The sequence below is a fragment of the Callithrix jacchus genome, chromosome 6 (genome assembly GCF_049354715.1).
Source record: "Callithrix jacchus isolate 240 chromosome 6, calJac240_pri, whole genome shotgun sequence".
Lineage (NCBI taxonomy): Eukaryota > Metazoa > Chordata > Mammalia > Primates > Cebidae > Callithrix > Callithrix jacchus.
This window is the reverse complement of record NC_133507.1, coordinates 25,274,046-25,294,399: the sequence shown is the minus strand read 5'-3', so window position 1 is coordinate 25,294,399 and position 20,354 is coordinate 25,274,046. Positions and strand designations below refer to the sequence as shown.

General features: G+C 39.9%; 1 protein-coding gene across 5 annotated transcripts in view; it reads right to left on the bottom strand.

Annotated features, from left to right (window-relative positions):
• ADAMTSL3 (ADAMTS like 3) overlaps positions 1-20,354 on the bottom strand; it is a 454,464-nt gene that overhangs the window by 38,587 nt on the left and 395,523 nt on the right. For all 5 annotated transcript variants that reach the window (XM_035303956.3, XM_035303955.3, XM_035303954.3 and 2 more), the window contains exons 21-23: positions 18,940-20,002; positions 13,193-13,320; positions 9,151-9,279 (exon numbers count right to left, since the gene is read on the bottom strand). In XM_035303956.3, coding sequence (XP_035159847.3) covers positions 9,151-9,279; positions 13,193-13,320; positions 18,940-20,002 — 1,320 coding nt within the window. The remainder of the gene's footprint in view (positions 1-9,150; positions 9,280-13,192; positions 13,321-18,939; positions 20,003-20,354) is intronic.

Sequence of the window (20,354 nt, the reverse complement as noted above, 5' to 3'; positions counted from 1 at the left end):
GTTCTTGCCCACTGCTGCAGTGATGGTAGAAGGATGTGGCAAGGTGGTGAGGCTTCCATCAGCCTGGGGCCTCGCTGAGCACAGCGGACTGACCTTTGGCCTGATACTTGCTGGCATCCTGTGGCCTGGCAAAAGGCCAGGCTCCCAGTGTACTCTCTCTGGGTCTCATACCATGGGGCAGTCCTCCAGGTGAGGTTGGGCCGTGGAGGTTGAGCCTGTTGCCCACTCCTAAGCCTCTGACATCTGTCACCAGGCTGTAGCACTTCCTAGGGTCTGCCTCGCCTTTACAGTCTTCTCTCTGGTCAGACCTCCTATGTGGTTCCTATTCTGCTGTCTCAAACACAGAGTTTCATTCTTTGTCTAGCTCCTTTGCAGTCACACAGAATTGGGTTTAAATCTTGGCATACACACTCATTAGGTATATAAACAAGGACAAATAACTGTGTGTATCTGAGTCTGCTTCCTTTTCTGCAAAACAAAGATAATATCCACTTCCTAGGCTGTTGAAGCCAACACACATTAAGTGTTCAAGTTATTGTTATTTTTGATGATGAGCTTTGATGGTTTTCCAACATGTTCTTTACTGACATGCTGCCTATTGGCACATACTCCTCAGCTCTTTGCAATATGACTACCCTCCATGAGTGACTCCACCTGCCAACACCCTAGCCCTAGCCTTGGGACACCTGTGTCCCACTCTCAATTAATGACACATCCATTGCTAAATGCCAGATATGATTGCTTAATCCTAGATAAATCAGTTACAAAGAATGTTAGTTTAATATCTTGAGTGACTGGCAGACTTTGGGTCCAACAATCCAATCAATGACCACTGACACAATTTAGTTGAATTCAATTTATGGCTTTCTGCAGCTTCTTTCACCTCTAATTTTTCATCCATATTGAAATACAGATGGGTTCACACGATGACCCTGCTTAAAACCTTTCTTGTCTCCTCTCTGTCACTAAAATGAAGTCCATTGGTTTCACCATGATATTACAGGCCTTCACATTCTGTTCCATAGTTATACTTCCAAACCCACCTCTTCCCACTCCCCTTCACATCCTCTGCTTTAAGTCACACAGATCTGCTTGTGATGTTGCAAGTAAGCAAGGTGTTTTCATATTTCTATGCTTTGGCATATATGCTGTCTTGATTAAAATGCTCTTCCTTTTTGTTACAAGTGGGCTGGTTGCAATTCATCTTTTTTATAAACCTTTTCTGACTCTTTAGTTAGAAGCCTTAATTAGTCTCCTCTTAAGATGTTTTATACACTTTACAAACACTTCTATTTTTGCATGTATGATATCGTAATTCCTTTGTCTATATAGCTGCAGAAACCAGATCACATTCATCTCTGAATGCTAAGGAACTAGACTGGACTTAGTAGATGCTTAGTGAATGCTTGTTGAGTGGACAAAAAGATGGATGGAATTTCCAACCATCTATGATTGCTTTTTATGAGACAAGAAAACACACAAAAGCAGTATTCAGAACAAAGAGGGCACCAGACTCAAGGAAGTACCTGGGTTTCAGAGCTCAACCCTGCCATTGACTAGGCCTGTCACTTTGGTCTAGCCTCTTCTCTGGGGACCGTGGTGCAAAACAGGGCTGGACTCATGGAATCCTAAGGTCCTTCCATATTTAATTCTCAAGTTTTTATTTCAGTAAGAGCTTACCTAGTTATCTCAGGGAAAATCTCTTTCCCTATTTATTCTTCATCCCTTTTTGGAGGCAAGAAGGGGCCTGATCAAGGCTGGTAAACACAGGGCTTTGGCTGCCATCCAGACATCTAGAAAGAGCTGTGCGTTCTGAGGCCATGAGGACATGAACAAGACCTACGCCTGTTCAAATACCCTCAAAGTACCCTCTATACTTACTTTCCCCCAGTGAACTTGTTTTGCCTTAAACATTAGCTTTTACATAAGTAAGAGACTTTTTCAAATTTATCAAATTCTGGTTTCATTTTTTACAGATGCTTACATTATTTGGTTCCTTTCTATTTTTCTTTTTCTTTTTTTGAAATGGAGTCTTGCTCTGTTGCCCAGGCTGGAGTGCAGTGGCACCATCTTGGCTCACTGCAACCTCCACCTCCTGGGTTAAAGCAATTCTTGTACCCCAGCCTCCCAGGTAGCTGGGATTATAGATGTGTGCCACCATGCCTGGCTAATTTTTGTATTTTTAATGGAGACACAGTTTTGCCATGTTGGCCAGGCTGGTCTCGAACCCCTGACCTCAAGTAATCTGCCTACGTTGGTCTTCCAAAGTGCTGGGATTACAGGTGTCAGCCACTGTGCCTGGCCTATTTGGTTCCTTTCTTTTTACTACAACTATAGTTTTCAAGTCATCATATGGGTAACTGGGTTTTTCATGGGCTGCTATTGCAGCTCCAAGGAACTCTTTTGTAAAGGACATTGTGTCTACCTCGTTTGAAACCGTTTTTTCCCCCCTAGATTCCCTCCCAGTATTAGATGAGGACTCTTGGCACTCAGTCCTAAGTCCTGACTGGCCAGGTATCTTAGTTCCAGCACTTCTTCTACATTTACTTTTATTTCGTCCCAGATTCCTGCTCAGGACTGAAAACAGTCTTCCTGGTCATCCCATCATAATTCCTCATTCTATAACAGAAAACCAAGGAGCAGGGAAACTGTGTGATAGGTCCAAGGTCTTACAGGAAACAAGGTTAGGAGGAAAACAACAACAACAACAACAAACAAACAAAAAGCACCAATATAACTGATAACCAAAAGTAAAAAAACAGTTTGTTCTCCAAAATTAGTGGACATTAATAGTTGGTATATTTGCTTCAGACTTTTTTTTTTCTTTTTTTGAGACAGAGTCTTGCTCTCGTTGCCTAAGCTGGAGTGCAATGGCATGATTTCAGCTCACTGCAACCTCTGCCTCCCAGGTTCAAGTGATTCCGTCTCAGCCTCCTGAGTAGCTGGGACTACAGCCATGTGCCAACATGCCCGGTTAATTTTTTGTGTTTTTAGTAGAGACTGAGTTTCATCATATTGGCCAGGCTGGTCTTAAACTCCTGACCTCAGGTGATCCACCCACCTAGGCCTCCCAAAGTTCTGGGATTACAGGCCTGAGCCACTGCACCCAGCCACTTCAGACCTTATTTAAGCAATAAAGCATTACAGCTAGAGCTAAAGTTCTATTCCCAAACTTTTCTTCTTTTCTCTCCCAGGAGTACCAACAATCCTGACATTGGTATAAATCCTTCTCTCTGTCTGCTATTATAAATAATGCTACACTGAACTATTGAAACCGTCTCTGCAAAAAAAGGGCTACAGCCACAAGTGAAATTTCTGTTTTTGAGCATCTTTGACTTGATCAGATTTCACAAAATTTTTCTCTAATTTGGCTCTTTAAATAAACACTGACCAGCAATGCATGATATCCTATTTCTCCATGTTCTTGTCAACCCTTGGTAGTGTCAAATTCTTTAAGTTTTGCTCATTTAATAGATATGAAATGGAATCTCACTTCTATTTTAATGTCTTTACCAGTGAGGACATTTTCCTTACCAGTGAGGAAATTAGAACATTTTCAAATGCTTATTGGCTTCATATTAGGGTTTCACTTTCTGACAACTACCTGTTCATACCTTTTGCTCATTTTTATATTGGGTGGTTTGTTATTTGTATTGATTCATAGAAGCTATTTCTATATTCTGGTACTGTATAACAAATATTTTATGCCAGAAATGTGGTTTGACTTTTAAATTTCTTGACAATGTCTTTCAGGGATCAGAGCTTTTTACATTTTAACAGTAAAATGTGTCAATATTTTTTATAACACCTTATTGAAATACAAGTCACATATCAAAAAATTCACCCTTTAAAAGTATAACTCTGTAATTCTAATATATTCACAGAGTTGTGCAACCTCATCCTCACTATATAATATTTTGCTTTACGACTTGAACTTTTTGTATCTTTTCCATTCCAAAGTCACAAAGATATCTCTTATATTTTATTATAAATTTTTTTATATTTTCATATTTTCAGCATTTAAGTCAGAATTTATTTTTGGTTGAGTTTTTTTTCATATTTATAACCAATTATCCTATAACAATTTATTAACAGTCTGTCCTTTATTGGTTTTTAATTCTACTGTTATTAAATTACAGTTTCTATATACTATATGCTTGAATCTGCCATGGGCTCCATATTCCATTTATTTGTCTGTCCCTCTTACATTGCTGTAAGCTCTCAAGCCTTATGCTAAGTCTTTATATTTGATAGAGCAAGTCTCACCCACTTTGTTATTCTTAAAAAATGTTTGGGCTATTCTTAGCCATGTGCTCTTTCATATTAATTATAGGATCAATTTGTTAAGTTCTAGAAATCCTACAGGATTGCTTCTTTAAAAAATTGAAATTATCCCGAATGTAGATATCCAAAACTTTGTACATTTTCTTCCCTTTTCAATGAGGATAATTAAATTGTCTATGAATAAGAAGAAATTTTTCTATTTTTTCTAGTTTGTTCTATTTCTATTTTTCCATAATTTTTCTGGTTATAAGTTATACTTTTCTAGTTTGAATTTTTCTAGTTATTTTATCTTATCGCACTGGCTAGTGCTAAAGCAGTGTTGAACAGACGTAGTGAAAAAGGGCAACATATGTTTTTTTCCTGATTTTAATGGGACTGTTTGTCTCACCATTAAAGTGAGTATGATGCTTACAACAGGTTTTTGATAAGCAAATCAGTGTAGGGATGATCCCTTCTATTACTGGTTTTCACATCATTTTTGTGTCAAAGTTTATCAGATGCTTTGTCTACATCTATTAAGATGATCCTAAATTTTATTTCCTTAAATCTGTGTGGTAGAGATAGAGATGCTCCACCCAAATCAACCTTCAAGGAGGAACTCAGTGTCCCTGCTTCTGGCAGTCTCTGCTTACCCAGGACCTCTCCCCTTCCAGAGAAGCCCATAACAAGTGACTGCAGGAGGCAGGGCATGAAGGCCTGGTCACTGTGGGTCACCCTGGGGCAACTCTGATGAGTCACATGTTTCAAGGCTCCCCTGGGCTTGGCGAGGCTCTGTGGGCCTGCATCACAGTTCTCCTTCTCCTTTGCCCTCTGTCTAATCCTGCTTGCTTTCTCCATTCCACATATGTTGACAACTAATAAATATACTAATAAAAACGCCTTCCAGGGCTGGATGCTGTGGCTCATGCCTGTAATCCCAACACTTTGGCAGGCTGAGTTGGGTGGATCACTTGAGGTCAGGAATTCGGGACCAGCTTGGGCAACATGGTAAAACCCTGTCTCTACTAAAAATACAAAAAAAAAAAAAAAAAACAATAGCCAGGCATGGTGGCTAGCACCTGTAATCCCAGCTATTCAGAGGCTGAGGTGGGAGAATAGCTTGAACCTGGGAGGTAGAAATTGCAGTGAGCCAAGATCACACCACTACCCTCCAACCTGGGCAACAGAGTAAGACCCTGTCTCAAAAACAAAAACAGACACAGAAACAAAAAATATACCTTCCAGAGAAGAGTCAACCTGTGATGATCTGTTTAAAGGAGATATTTTTAAGTGTTAAAAAATATTTGCATTCCTGGGACACCTCTGTTTAGTTATCCACATGACTGGATTTGTTTGGGAATGTCTTAAACTTCATTTATTTGCGTCTGCATTTATTGTTAGTGAGTGTTTTGTATAACCTACATATACGCAGCTGCCTGGTGGGATGTCAGGTATAGTTGCAGAATTTTTCCTCCTAAAGGAGATGTACACCAAGGTCCCTTAATACCATTAAAAGATGCTTTTATTCTTTATTTCGCTTTAGTTTAGAAGCATCTCTAATCTTTCCAGGCGATTGAGTTTGCTCTAAGAAGCAGCTGTCCAGCGTACCTCATGTTTAAGAAATTTTCTACACTTGGGGCTAGGCCACTGATGGCTTTGCCAGTGCCCTTTCTTCAGGAATCACCATTTAGCTCAAACCCATTCCCATCTGCAGGCCAAGGGAGTTCCTTAGAGTCTAAAGAGGAGCTTAGCACACAACAAAACATTTTAGAGAAGGGACTCACATCAGCTGCATCTCTGATGAACTTAAGGAATAAGATAACACATAATACACAACAGAAAATTACAGTATAAATAATGCTCTTACTATGCATTAACATGAGAAAAAATAAAACATGCAGCATCTTATATTTACTGGTCATTTTCCTCGGGGGAACTTTTCTTTCTTACCAGAAGGTGGCAAAAAAGGTGTGCTTTAAATTACCCCCACCCAAATGGACAGAAAAAAAACTTTTTTTTTAACGAGCAAGGCAAATAACTCCTGCAAGTTAGAAGTTTTAACCTTTAGAAATAGGCAAATATGCAGACTTTTAGGTTCTGTTATTTAATAGCATTATTAGAAATATATCTAAGAGTGACTAGAGATAATCCCTATTGACATCTGTACCACATGGGTTGAGGAAAACATGTTTAGTTATAAAAAGATGAACTTCTCTAGAAGCTAAGAATACATGTTATGGGGTCTTTTAAGAGAACTTAAAAATAAGTTCATTATAATTAATGGGAAATATTCTAAGGCAACTAAAAAATAAAAAAATTATATATGCCACTGATATACAGAAATCCCAATTTATAATATAAAAATGTAAGTTGTGAGGCAGAGTTCAATTTTGTAAATTATGTTTTAATGTACTCATCTATAAAATGAAAAACTGAATTCAATGATAACCACAGTCCCTTCTTCTATTAATATATTCCATGTTTTAGAGATGAGGGAAGAAAGATACATGACTCACCTATGGTTATATACTAGCTAGTGACAAGACTGTCTGTAAAACTCTAGTTTTCTGAACCTTCATCAACTTCACCATCTGTCTTAAAAAAATGAATTTTCTGCCCATAAGAAAACACTGTAAGTTCACTACAGGTTTGTTTAAAATGGCAAATAACTCAAAATGATTGTGGTGCATTTGGAGGGAGGTTTATTTTTTAAAGGAAAGAACTCATCAGGAGTTCTGGTGTCTGAGTCCAGAGGGGAAGACTGCCAGGTAAAGAAAGGCCAACTGGGACAATTCCTAGTAAGAGCTGAAAGGTGAGGGAGGGAGGAGGGAGATGAGTACTCCCAGCACTGAGCTAGCTCCATCTAGGCAGCAGTGCTGCAGACCCATGGCTTCACAGTACAGGGCGAGAAAGCAGTGGGGCTGGGTAGGGTCAGAGATAGCCCATGTCTGACTGGGCCTGGCTGAGAATAAAACAAGATGAGTTTAATGGTCTTTGCTGGAGGCTTTACACACAAAGGCAGTTTCCACCGAATCCAGTCTCTGACTTCTGATAGCAAATAATGCACTCCAATACTTTTAATGGCTCTCCCTGAAAGTCTGATTTTAAACTATTGTGGAAGTAAAAAATTTAGAAGTCATGTTGAAATTTGAGGTTTCTCTTAATAGAAGTCAGATCTATTTTTCAGAATCCTCTGCAGGTGTAGGGCTGTAGAAACTTTAGACATTTGTGGCTTGGCATCTGCAGAGTTCCATTCTGCTTTTCTCCTTGCTATGGCCAGAGAATGCTGGCCCTCTCTGTAATGGTGGGTGTATTTTGCCAGAAAACTCACATATTTGTGGGCGGGGTCAGTTGGGAACCTGAAGCAATTTTTCAAAAGTCTGCATAGGCCAAACACAGCAGGGATTTCCAAGGGGTGAAAAATAATATCTTGGGGTTAGCAAATTTCCACTGTTTATAGAGCCAAAGGTACAGCTTTGGAAACATGGCAACTAACTGGTCATGACAGTGGAGGGAGCGCCTGAAACCTGAATGAGTGTGTTCTAGAATCTCTTCGTTACATGTACCTTCACTGTGTTTCTCAGAGCAGCAGCAAAAGCTCCTCTGTCACCCTAGGCAATCAGGGTCACAGCCTAGGCAAGACTCATCTTGAATGGCTGCCACTATTGTATCTAATTGGAACTTGGAAGCTAGGGAAATACAGTTGTCCAGAGAATTAAGTAAATGCAGAGTAAATCACAGACATATACAACGTCACCTTAAAATAGTATGTCTCATAGCCAGGCATGGTGGCTCACACCTGTAATCCCAACACTTTGGGAAGCCAAGGCCGGTGGATCACCTGAGGTCAGGAGTTTGAGACCAGCCCGACCAACATGGAGGAAACCCCATCTCTACTAAAAAAAAAAAAAATACAAAATTAGCTGGGCATCATTGCAGGCTCCTGTAATCCCAGCTACTCAGAAGGCTGAGGCAGGAGAATTGCTTGAACCCATCAGGTGGAGGTTGCGGGAGCTGAGATCACGCCATTGCACTCCAGCCTGGGCAACAAGAGCAAAACTCCTCCTCCTCCTCCTCAAAAAATGTAGCATATCTTAATTTGGAGGAGTTCATAAGTTTCTCTAAGGAAGCAATAAAAAGCTATTCACACAACCCCATCACTCCCAACTCTCCTGGCTCCTGTAAAATGAACATGTGTGCAGCATATAATATTTATATACAGTTCAGAGATGCATGGGCCCAGATTAAGATTTAAGAATCCATGGCTTAATGAGACAGAATGGTCCTAGGTTAGGGCAAGGTCAGACTGAAAGTGTTAATTCTAGTAAAGAAAGAGTGTGAACATTAGAAAGGAGGTTTGTCTGCAGTTGCACACACAGCAGAAAGAGCCACTGAGACACAGGCTGCTGATGCTGAGCCAGGGACAATACAGAAAGAGAGCCTAGGCTAGGGGACATGGACATTCTAGCTCCCCAGTCTGGCTTTGCCAAGTGTAGCTTTTGTCTATCTGGAGGACATGTCTTACAATTTCCAACAAATCCCCTCCACTGACTTTGTATTCACCAAGTAACCCTCTGACTAAAAGTTGGCCTCTTCTGTAGATCTGCCCACAGGGATGGCGTATTCTGGTTTTGCCAATACGAACATTCCAGTGTGCATGGCAGTCACAGTCCACACTGGAAACAAGTAACTTGGCATTCTGTTTTACACTTCAGTCTCATGAGCCAGTATGAGCTCACCCTTGAGAGTTAGATCACTGTCAGTGTGCTGGAAAATCTGATTTTTAAGCCTATCAGGCTGAGGTTTGGAATACCAAAATGCCAGCTGGGGTCTCCTGGCAACATTGAGATGGCCACACACCCTCCCCCTGGAAATGACCACATTTACCTTTTACAGGACATCGGATTGTCATGTTTGCTCCAAGGGCTGCCTCCACGATGCCTCCAACTATGACAGACAGATGGTTGTGCTCTGGTTTGGTGATATTTCTTTCAGTAGACAAGATGACAGGTGCCTCTTAATTCAAAGGGAGCAGGAAACTATGTTAGGTTCAGGATTTTGCTCTTTGCTAAAACATGTTGCATGTGGTAAGCTTGGTTGGGCCCTTTGAGGGCGGGAGTGGAGTCCTGGTTCTCTCTGTATCCCTCAAGGTGCACCATGGGGACTTGCACATACAGACCTGGAGGTGCTCAGTGGACATATGGACAGATGGATGAATGGATCGATGATTGGATGAATTAAAAGGTGCATTGCAACAACAATATATAGACTACGAGGATATTTTGGTTTTATAACTAAAATTGAGGATAAATTCCTCTTTGGTAATTTGGAAAAGAAGGAATTCAGAAGTTCAAAAAAAGCAAAAAAGACAGGCAGAGCAGGAATGATGTCTCTGCAGTGCAGCCTTGAATGAATTAACGCAGGGACAAAACACACTGGGTCTGGGAACCACCTGACTCTTTTTCTGGAAGGAGGGATGTGAGATACTGGGGGAGAGGGCTGATGAAGACAGGTTGGAAGGTCCTCAGCCATTCTGTTGTTCTTCACTGGGCTAAGTGTAGTAAGAGACTTTTTACAACATAAACATTTACCAAGTGCCCACTCTGTGGTCTGCATCTGGTTACAAGGTGAGAAATACCTGGACACAAGATGAGAAGTATCTCCTCTTTTGATAAGCACAAAGTGTAATGGTGCAGAAGGAGATTTTCAACATAAATGTGGTACCTAATCCACAGGCATTTTCAACATAAATGTGGTACCTAATCCTTATAAAGATTTTCTGAATATGGTGCCACAGCCAGGCTGACATGTGGTTGCCAGGATATAACCAGGGTTCAGAGCATGTTCAAAGCTGTACTGGAGAAAGATGAGACATGCAGGTGGCCATGATTCTTGTTGAGCCTCTTCTAACAAGCTGCATGTGTGCTTGGGCCCAATCTCCCCTCTTTGGGCTTCAGTTTGAATTCATTTAAAAAAAAAGTGATTGAGCTAGAAGATCTCTTCCAACTGCAGTTCTCTTACCCAATGTGTGGTTCAGAGAGGCCTTTTCTGATCCACTTAAATAAACTGATTTCAATCTATACTAGAAAAGCCATTACTATTTAAAGACTATTAACTGCAAAGAAGCCTACTTAAAACATTATTTGCATCTCTATGCTGCAGAAAGTTTCAAGAGAGAAAATGTCTGATGCCCATTTTATGTGACTATATGAGGTTATTACAAGTGGATCAGAACCGTCTGCAAGAAAAAAATCAAAGTTAACATTTAGTTAATATGAAGCAAATACATGCATAAAATTGGCATGCAAAAATAATACAAACAAGGTCACAAAGAAACATCCATTTTAAAATGGTTAGTTTCTTTGCATTTTGATATTTAGTTATGAGATTAATTTATTCACTCATTCAGGAAGCATACTTTGTCTCTGAGCTAAACAATGGCAGTACTAAGTTGGAAAACACACTTTCTTTTCCTCAAGGAGCTCACAGACCTGTGGGAGACATTATTACTATGCAGGGCTGTGGGTATTGAGACCCAGTGGTCTCTCAATAGCATGTGAGGGTCAGGGAAGCAAATCCCAGAGAAGACATTTGATAGAGCTTTCTCTTACCCTAGCACTGTTGCAAAGGTTGGTTTCCCTACTCTACCATTAGTACTTGCATTTGGTAAGCTTAGTACTATGAGAGCTCCTGAAGGGAGAGACCCTGCTCCCTGAACTTGTTTCATTACCTATGCATAGTTAGTGCATAAAGAACTGGTACAGGTAACCACAGATTCTGGGGGAAGATAATCTAGGAAGGATCATGTTTGAGGGCCCAAATGTTCTCTTCTCTCCTGGAGTGGCTAGGGAAGTGGAAAGCTATCAAGAAATAAAAGGATAGGAATCCTTTGGCTGGGAGAGGACTTTGGTTGTCATAGCACATCCTTTGGCCCCTGAGGACCTCGAGGCAGCTCTACCAGGAATGTGGGCTGTTCTGGGATGGGCTTAAGGGGAGACTTGACAGTTGCAAGGGGGGCTCCCATTACCCAATAGGAGTTCCAGAACCTTGGAACTAATGCTTTCTGGAAAGGAGCTGATGCTCACAGGACAGAAAAAGCCAGGAGGATCAAGGCACAGAAAACCAAGGCCTGAAGGCCCTGCCTTGGGAAGGCGTCCAGGGAAGGGACTCAGAAGAATTTTCAAGCCATACAGATCCAAGAACCATTTAAAATCAGCTAGTCTGGGCTGGGCACCGTGGCTCACACCCGTAATCTCAGCACTTTGGGAGGCTGAGGCAGGCAGATCATTTGAGGGCAGGCATTTGAGAGCAGTCTGGCCAACATGGTGAAACCCTATCTCTACTAAAAAAAATCTACAAAAAAAAAAAAAATAGCTGGGCTTGGTGGCACACACCTGTAATCCCAGCTACTCCGGAAGCTAAGGCAGGAGAATTGCTTGAGCCCAGGAGGCTGAAGTTGCAGTGAGCCAAGATTGTAACACTGCACTCCAGTCTTGGCAACAGAGTGAGACTCCATTTAAAAAAAAAAAAAAAATCAACTTGCCCAGCCAGGTGCGGTGGCTTATGCCTGTTATTTGAGCACTTTGGGAGGCTAAGGTGGGTAGATCATGTAAGGTCAGGAGTTTGAGACCAGCCTGGCTAACATGGGAAAACCCCATCTCTACTAAAAATACAAAAATTAGCCTGGCGTGGTTGCTCTTGCCTGTAGTTCTCCCAGCTACTTGGGAGGCTGAGGCAAAAGAATTGCTTGATCCCGGGAGGTGGAGGTTGCAGTGAGCTGAGTTCATGCCAGTGCACTCCAGCCTGGAGAACGCAGTGAGACTCTGTCTTAAAAAGAAAATCAACTAGTCCAACCGCCTCAATTTGTAGATGTGAAGTACCTGCCACAAAGCTCAACACTGATTAAATGCTGGGTTCTAATTCCTGACTTGCTGATATTGTCTCTCTCTACTCACGTTAGTCCATTTGAGCCACAGATATGAGAAACCACAGAGAAGGGAGGTAGAGGATGACTCTCTTGTTTTATTTTTTTATTTTCTAATTTTAATTTTTTTTAGAGACAGGATCTCACTCTGTTGCCCAGGCTTTAGTGCAGTGGAATGATCACAGTTCACTGTAGCCTGGACCTCCTGGGCTCAAGAGACCTTCCTGCCTCAGCCTCCTGAGTTAGCTGGGACTATAGGTGTGCACCACCACTCTAGGTTAATTAAAAAAAATTTGTAGAGACATGATCTTGCTTTGCTATCCAGCCTGGTCTCAAACTCCTGGCCTCAAGTGATACTCCTGCCTCAGACTCCCAAAGTGCTGGGATTATAGGCAAGAACCACCCCATTTGGCCTCTTGTTTTATTTTTATCCCAGAACATGAGCTTGCCAAATGTAGCTTTGCCTGCAACTTTAGCACTTAAAAATGTTTCTTTATAATAAAAGTATATTTTAATATTCAAATGACATTGTCCACCTCCCAGGAAGACACACACTACATTACAGTTACAACTTCCTGGAGGTGGTTTCTTAGGATTGGCAGGTTAGCCACTGGGAGGTATATGCTATCTCTAAAAGATAATTATTCTTTTTTGTTGGCTGGTAGAACTTTAAAAATGCAAAGTCTATTAATAACAACACTGCCAGTTAAACCCCATGTCATTTCCCGGTTTGTAGATAGTGAGTTCCCGAACAGCCGTTTTCAGTGTGGTCAGTCCTCAGACCGGCAGCATTGGCATAATCTGGGCAAATGTTGAAAATGCGGATTCTCAGACTCCATCCCAAACCTACTAAGCCCAGAACCTGTTGGGGTGGAGTCCAGCAATCTGTGTTTTAACAAGCACTCCAGGTGATTCTGACAGCTGCTAATGAGAACTGCTGCTCTAGAATTTAATGTTAAAAACAAATCAAGAACCAGGCACTCTACGTTTCAATGGTGGGCATACCTGCATACAGCACAGAAGAACTTTCCACATCTGAACCAAGGTAATTGGCTACAGAACATTCATATATGCCTTGTTCTTTCCTTGTAGGATTCTGTATCTGTATCTTCCCAGTTCCATCCAAAATTATTCTATAAACAATTAGAAAGAGGAAACATTGATATAACAATTTAACTGACCTAGGGCTACAGTAAGTTGCAGAGAAAGAAGAGAAAGATTATAGGCTTTGGGCTGGCAAAGATCACAAGGATGATTTTGTCAAGAATCCTGCCTAGGGTCGGGTGCGGTGGCTCATGCCTGTAATCCAAGCACTTTGGAGACCAAGGCGGGTGGATCACCTGAGGTCGGGAGTTCAAGACCAGCCTGACCAACATGGTGAAATCCCATCTTAAAAAACAGACAAACAAAAAAAGAATCCTGCCTATAAGCAGAAATCTACATAGACCAGGAGGGTGGAGTGCTTCCTCTTGTCTTAGGTTAACAGCAACGTCAGAGATGAACAGTGCTTAGAGATCCAGTCTTCCCATCCCACTTTACACGAGAAAAGACTTCTGAGTGAACTCAGTGCTTAATCTGCCACATTTAAAAAAAGACAATCTAGCAAACCTGTTCATTTGCTGGATGTTAAACCCTCATTTTCTACCCAAATCCCTCCTAACAAACTGCAGGTGTGGATTTTCAGTTTGGATTTTCACCCTGAAAGTGACTGGGCTTTGGCTAAGGCTGCTTTGCAATGGATTATGGTCTCATTATTCCTGTACAAAGAAGTTGATTGAGGTAATCATGCTAATGCTAAGTCTGTGGTATACACTGGATTTGGACCATGCTGTTAAGAATTAGGGTTTCTCAATTACTGATACTCCTAAAATTCTGTGTGTAAATACCACTTTGAGAATGAAAGTTGATCAGGTGTGTAGCCTAACCAATTAGATAATTACTCAGAGATTCAGAAAATATACCTAAAGGCAAGAAGAACCTTTGTTGTGAGGGGAAGAGTGCTTGTTCTCCTTTTATTTTATTTTATTCTTAATAATTTGAATCTGCTTCTAAATCACCTGGATTAGTGGTTTATATACCATTTTCCCCCTGCCCCATCTCACTTTATAGGTCTTAGCAAACAGACCATTCTGCCCTCTAAATACTGTATGTTTGGTCGTGAGATGAGCTGGGCCACTTCTTCATTTCCTGTCACTTCATGTCATTTGCTCTATGCTTCAGTCATAATGAACTTTAACTGTTTCCAGAACATTCCATGATCTTTCCTTACCATGAGCTTTTGCATATGTTGTTCACTTTATTTGAAATGCCCTTCCCCCTTTCTGGCAAATTCATACTTGCCCAGTGAGTCCTGGATCAAAAGTAATTTCTTCCCCTGTAAGGTTTTCCCCAATACTCCTCGAGTTATCTTCTGTCTCCTCTGGGCTCCTTCTTCTCTGGGTCATATATTTATTTGATGAAATATCTATTTCTTCCCACTAGACTGTGATCTTTTCAAGGGCAGGGACCAAATCTTATTCACAGCTGTGCATTCTCTCTGCGTGGCACAGTGACTTTATATAGCAAGTTCTCAAAAATCTTTGATTACTAAATATCTGAATGATTAGAATAGTACAAAATAATGACACGGAGCGATGGTATGAGGAGCATATAAACCCTGCAGCAACACATATGAGAAATACACAGAAGTGGGCAGAAGTCAAAACAGTGAAAGTGTCTCAGTGCAACAGAAATATGGCAGACCTGGCTATTAGTAAGGCAAGATTTTCACTGTCAAATCCCAATGAAGGAGAAGTAGTTGGTTAAAAGCAAAAGTGACTACACATGAAAAATAAACACACTAAATCATTTTCTTAAGTTATTTCATATATGTTTGTACGATTTAGCAATTCTCAATGCTTCCTTTGTTTTGTAGGTTTCAGTGTAACAGTCCAGTGAGAAATCATTGAGATCAGAAATAGATGAGTATGTATGAACCTTACATGTCAGGTAGGGCCACTGGGTACCTAGCCTGGATCAGTCCCTGGGCTGGAGAACCACCAGGTTGAATTCTGTAACAGATCTGACCTTGGCTTCTGCTGCATAATCTTACCCTTAACTTGAAATAATAACAAAGTTGATCTTTCTGTAAACACCATCTCTAATTGATCTACCCACAACCTTCTCTTCCTGAAATTTCTTACTCAATTGTCATCCGAACAGTACTCTGTGTCTACACAGTTTCTCTAATTGGATAGAAGCTTTCAGGAACATAAATCAATTTCTGAATTACTTCAATTGAAAATATTTGTGAGATTCTGAAAATATATTTAAAAATGAGAACCTCTGTAATATAAAGGGAATTAAACATAAATTGAACAAATTAATTGGGTAAGTTTTGGAGGAAAAATAGAAATGAAAATGGATCTTATTGTCTTAAAAATTAAAAACAAAACCTTTTATTAGACATTTGAAATTGCTTCTATTTTGAATGGTTGATCCTTAAAGTATGCAGAAACATATCTGAGGAGGACGTACCATGTCAAAACGTCTTCTTTATATAAGCTTCAGGAGTGTTGGCCTGATAAACTCATGTTAATTCCATTCCATCAAGTCAATCTATTTAAAATGAACTCAGTTCAACAAATATTTTTTTAAGCTGACGAGGCTCCTCTATATCACTGTAGTACTTATATGGCCATAGGTCAACGGATCACTTCGACCTTCTCAGCCTCTATTTCCTTACAAAATTTATAAATATAAAATGGATTATTGAATTGAACCAAGTTGGCAGTCTTCAAAGGATGGTCCATGGACCCCCAGAAGTCCATGAGGTCAAAGCTAGTTTTGTAATAATATAAAACCATTAATTTGCACTTTTTAAAAACTGTATTGACCTTTGCACTGAGAGTGCAAAGACAGTGTTGATAAGACTGCTGTGAACCATGGCAGTGGTATTGAAGCGTACCAGTGATCACTGTATTCTTGAGTACTATGTTTTACTTGCAGTAAAAACAAAAATGCCAGTTTCCCTTAAGAATGTCCTTAATGGCCAGGTGCAGCGGCTCATACCTGTAATTTCAGCACCTCTGGAGGCCGAGGTGGGTGGATCACTTGAGGTCAGGAGTTCAAGACCAACCTGGCCAACATGATGAAACCCTGTCTTTACTAAAAATACAAAAAATTAGCTGGGTATGGTGGTACATGCCCGTAATCCCAGTTTCTTGGGAGGCTGAAGCATGGTGGTATGTGCCTGTAATCCCAGTTACTTGGGAGAATCACTTGAAACCAGGAGCTGAAGGTTGCAGTAAGTCGAGATCACACCATTGCACTCCAGCCTGGGTGACAGAGCGAGATTCCATCTCAAAAAAGGAGAAGAAAAAAAAGAGTGTCCTTAATGAAGTAGTAAAAGGTATTAATCTTACTAAGTCTCGACCCTTGGGAGATTTAGTAAGATTGTTTTTTAATATCCATATGCTTTTAATATCCCATATGACACAATGGGAAGGACACACAAAGCACTCCCACTGAATGCTGAAGCATCTGGGTGTCACTGTTTGAACTGCCAGTGAACTAGTGGCTTCTTTCATAGAATATGATTTTTACTCGAAAGAATGACCAACAAACAATGACAAAAAAGTCCACACTGTGATTAGAAGTTGAGTATTTGGTACATATGTGTGTGTGTGTATATGTGTGTATTTTTTTTAAATGAGTTGACCAAGCAAGGACACAACTGACAGTATTTGTGGCCAATGATGAAACGACCTTTGACGTGAAAATTAGAATTTTGGAAAACTAGTATCCAACATTGTGAGCTTGATAACTTCCCAAAACTTAAAGAATTTTTTGAGATACATGGTGGTTTTTTAAAATGTGTAGTTTTTTACATTGCATAATGAAATGTATCAACATTTGGAAGGTCAGTAACACTCAGTGAGCCAATATTTTCCAAATGACCAGTGTATGGTGTTACAGAATCTCATATGGGTAAGAAAATCCATTCAAAATGCAAGAAAAAACAGTAGATTTCATTAAACAGAGTACCAACATTTCATTAATATAGTTTCAGATTGCACATTTCAATCTGAACCTTTGAGAAATTAACCTTTGTCTAGTTTTAGTGTGGAATTAAAGAGTATCTATAATTATCTGAAAGGATATTAAAATATTCCTTCTCTTCCAGATAACACATTTGTATAACACACATTTCTTTTCCTCCATGTACTTTAACTAAAACAACATTTCACAACAGATGCAGAAATAAGAATCCAGCTGTCTTTAATTATGTCAGACATTAAAGAAATCTGCAAAAATGGAAAGCAATTCCACTATTATCAGTAATTTTGGTAGTGGGGGATGGTTTTCAAAAAATATGTTATTTGCGTGAAGATGTTATGGACCCATTATTTTTTCTAAATAGATTAATGGAGATATTTTCAATGTTTCTAGGTTTTAATTTCTAGTGAGATAAATAGCAATAGATATAACTCACATTTACAAAGGCTCTTTAAGCTCCTTAATCATTTTGAAAATTTAAAGCATCTAAAACCAAAAGCTCTGAGAACTGCTGTTTTAAGGTTTATTCTACTTCTAAAATTTCATTGTACTCTTGCATTCAGAGTTCTAGCATTAAATTTCAAAAATTAGATTTTTTTCTATCATTTTATTAATGGCCTAATGATTATTTTAGAAAACTGAATTTTACCTAAATTTCTCCTGATGTTTCACATACTAGGCTCAATGCACAAAGGACATGATAAAGTAAAACTTGCATTTTGAAAATACCTTATGATATGCCTAACAGTTTCACATCTGCTGTGTTATTTGTGAGATAAGGTACAGCTCAAGCTCTTAAATGTGAATCAAAAGGAGGCATAACAATGCTGTTTGTATACAAACAGCAAGATTTGAAGACAACAAAGAATGCAAAAGTAAATTAGTATCTGTTATGTAAAATAAAGGAAATGTGTCATTTTTACACTGGCATAGAGATCAGAATAATATATGACTTAATATTGTGTTTTGAACATCTCAAAACACTTTGATTCTTATCTTATTTTGGATTGTCTGACATTTAAAAACTGCCATGAGTGTATCTATGCAACTGTCTTGCATGCTCTGATCATGTACAATAAAAAATTTAAAAAAAAATTGCATGATAATAGAAAATTACTCATACCCAAGCTTTCAACTAAGGCTACGCATTTGTGTGATACTCAAATGCTACCGGTGGTATTCAAGAGATATGACCCTTGGTTCTGATTGGCCATGAAGCAGTATGGGATTCTGCTTCTCAATGATCTCATCAGAAAGGTTAATTTCTGCCCTGCCAACCTCATGGGGGTGATGTGAGCTCAAATGAGATACCACGTCTCCTAGATATGGAAGAGCTATGTAAGTTCTGATTTGTAGTTCCAACAAAATGTGGGATTATTATTAGTAAGCTTACTTTTAAAATGGCCTTATATTGATTTTATTTTTAAATGCTAAGTGCTGGGTAAAGGGAGAGTGTATACATGCTTAAACTTATTCTTGCTGTATCCAGTCTTATATCATACCTCTATGATAGCAATTGGGATGATATGGTGGTTTAATTTAAAAATTCCAATGCATATGCAAAAAACACATCCTAACATTTTTTAGTTTGTTTCCTAAAGAATCCTGTTGGAAACACATGCTTGGGAGAGGAATTTGAAAATATTTTCAAGAAAACTGGAATAGCCATTAAGAAGGTAGTGCAAAAATGAATACTGCATTCTTATTTTACTTACTTTTCTGAGGGCTGTAACAATGTTCCATCCTTGGTCCATGTATATGTGGCCTCACTGGGGGTAATAAGGTCACACAGTATATTGATGACCTCTGTCCTTTTTGTAATGTATACTGTATTTCCAATCCTGGAATTTATTGTTTTATTAAATGAAATTGAGGGAGGCTGGCTTTGCCTCATGAGAACAGGTCCCTTTGGCTTGAATGTCAGCTTGCCTGAGTTTTTTGCATTCGAGCTTTGGGACACACTTCCTGTTTCCCCTCTGAGCTGAGCAGCAGGAGGCGTCTCTTCCTGGATGCCCCGCCACTGCATGTGTGACTTGGCTAATTCAGCCACCAGCTGATATATCAACTGGGACGCAAGATCATCGCTGACCTCTCTGGTTTCCATGAGCTGACTCATGTTTCTTATCAGCTCATCAAACTGGGCTGTATCCATGCTATATGCTCCTTGTTTAATTGCTGCTTCAAACTGCTTATTCTTTAACTCCCAGGAGTTGCTGTTCCCTGCAGAATTTCTGCAGTGGCCTAACAGAGCTCTCAAGAAAGGCTGGTTATTAATGTGGTCATCATCTGGATAAAGCTCGTTTTTGTTATTCCAGATTTGTCTCATTTTATGCCATGTGACTCCCAAACTTTTGGCTTCGTTGTGGTCCATCCCAGGATATTCCCTCATGGGCTCCCTGAGGGCTGGGCGTGCGATAAGCCGGTTGTCAGTACCAATGAGCTTGAGCACAACTGTTTCCTGTGCAGAGCCTGCAATGCACCGGTACACACCGATGTCGGGGGCGGCAAGACTGTGGATTTTTAATGAGCCTGACTTGGTGATGCCAAGCCGTTTGGAGTTCTGCAGGCAACGGCCATCCTTCTCCCACTGGATCAGAGATTTCTGGAATCTTCGCACTGGGCACTTAATAATCACAGAGGTGTTGGGCAGCAAATAGGCTCTGCTACCAATGGTCAGGTTAATACGCTTCTCTTCCCTTGTCTGAATGTAGACTCTCTGGACACCGAGGATCTGAGGACCCTGCTCACCAAGTTTGGTCTTCATCTCTGATTTGATGTCTGAAAGAAAAGAAAATACAAACAAATAAAAATACAGACTTTTTGACAGTCATCTTTCAAGGCTGATATAGGTTAACAAATGTATCTTTTTTACTATTTTAAAGTATTCAAGAATAAAACCATGAATAACATTATACATCCATAGATTGGGGTAAATTTCACAACCATCTAGTACTTTAGTGGCAAAGAATGCAAGTGTGAATGAGTTGTTCAAAAACGTGTAAGTTTTTTGACAAAACCCTGGTTTGGGGAGGCATGAGGTTAAATGATTTGGTGAAATGTAGGGAATAGTTATTTCTAGACTTGAGAAATATTTATTCTAGGCCATACTCATATAATGGCTCCATGATTA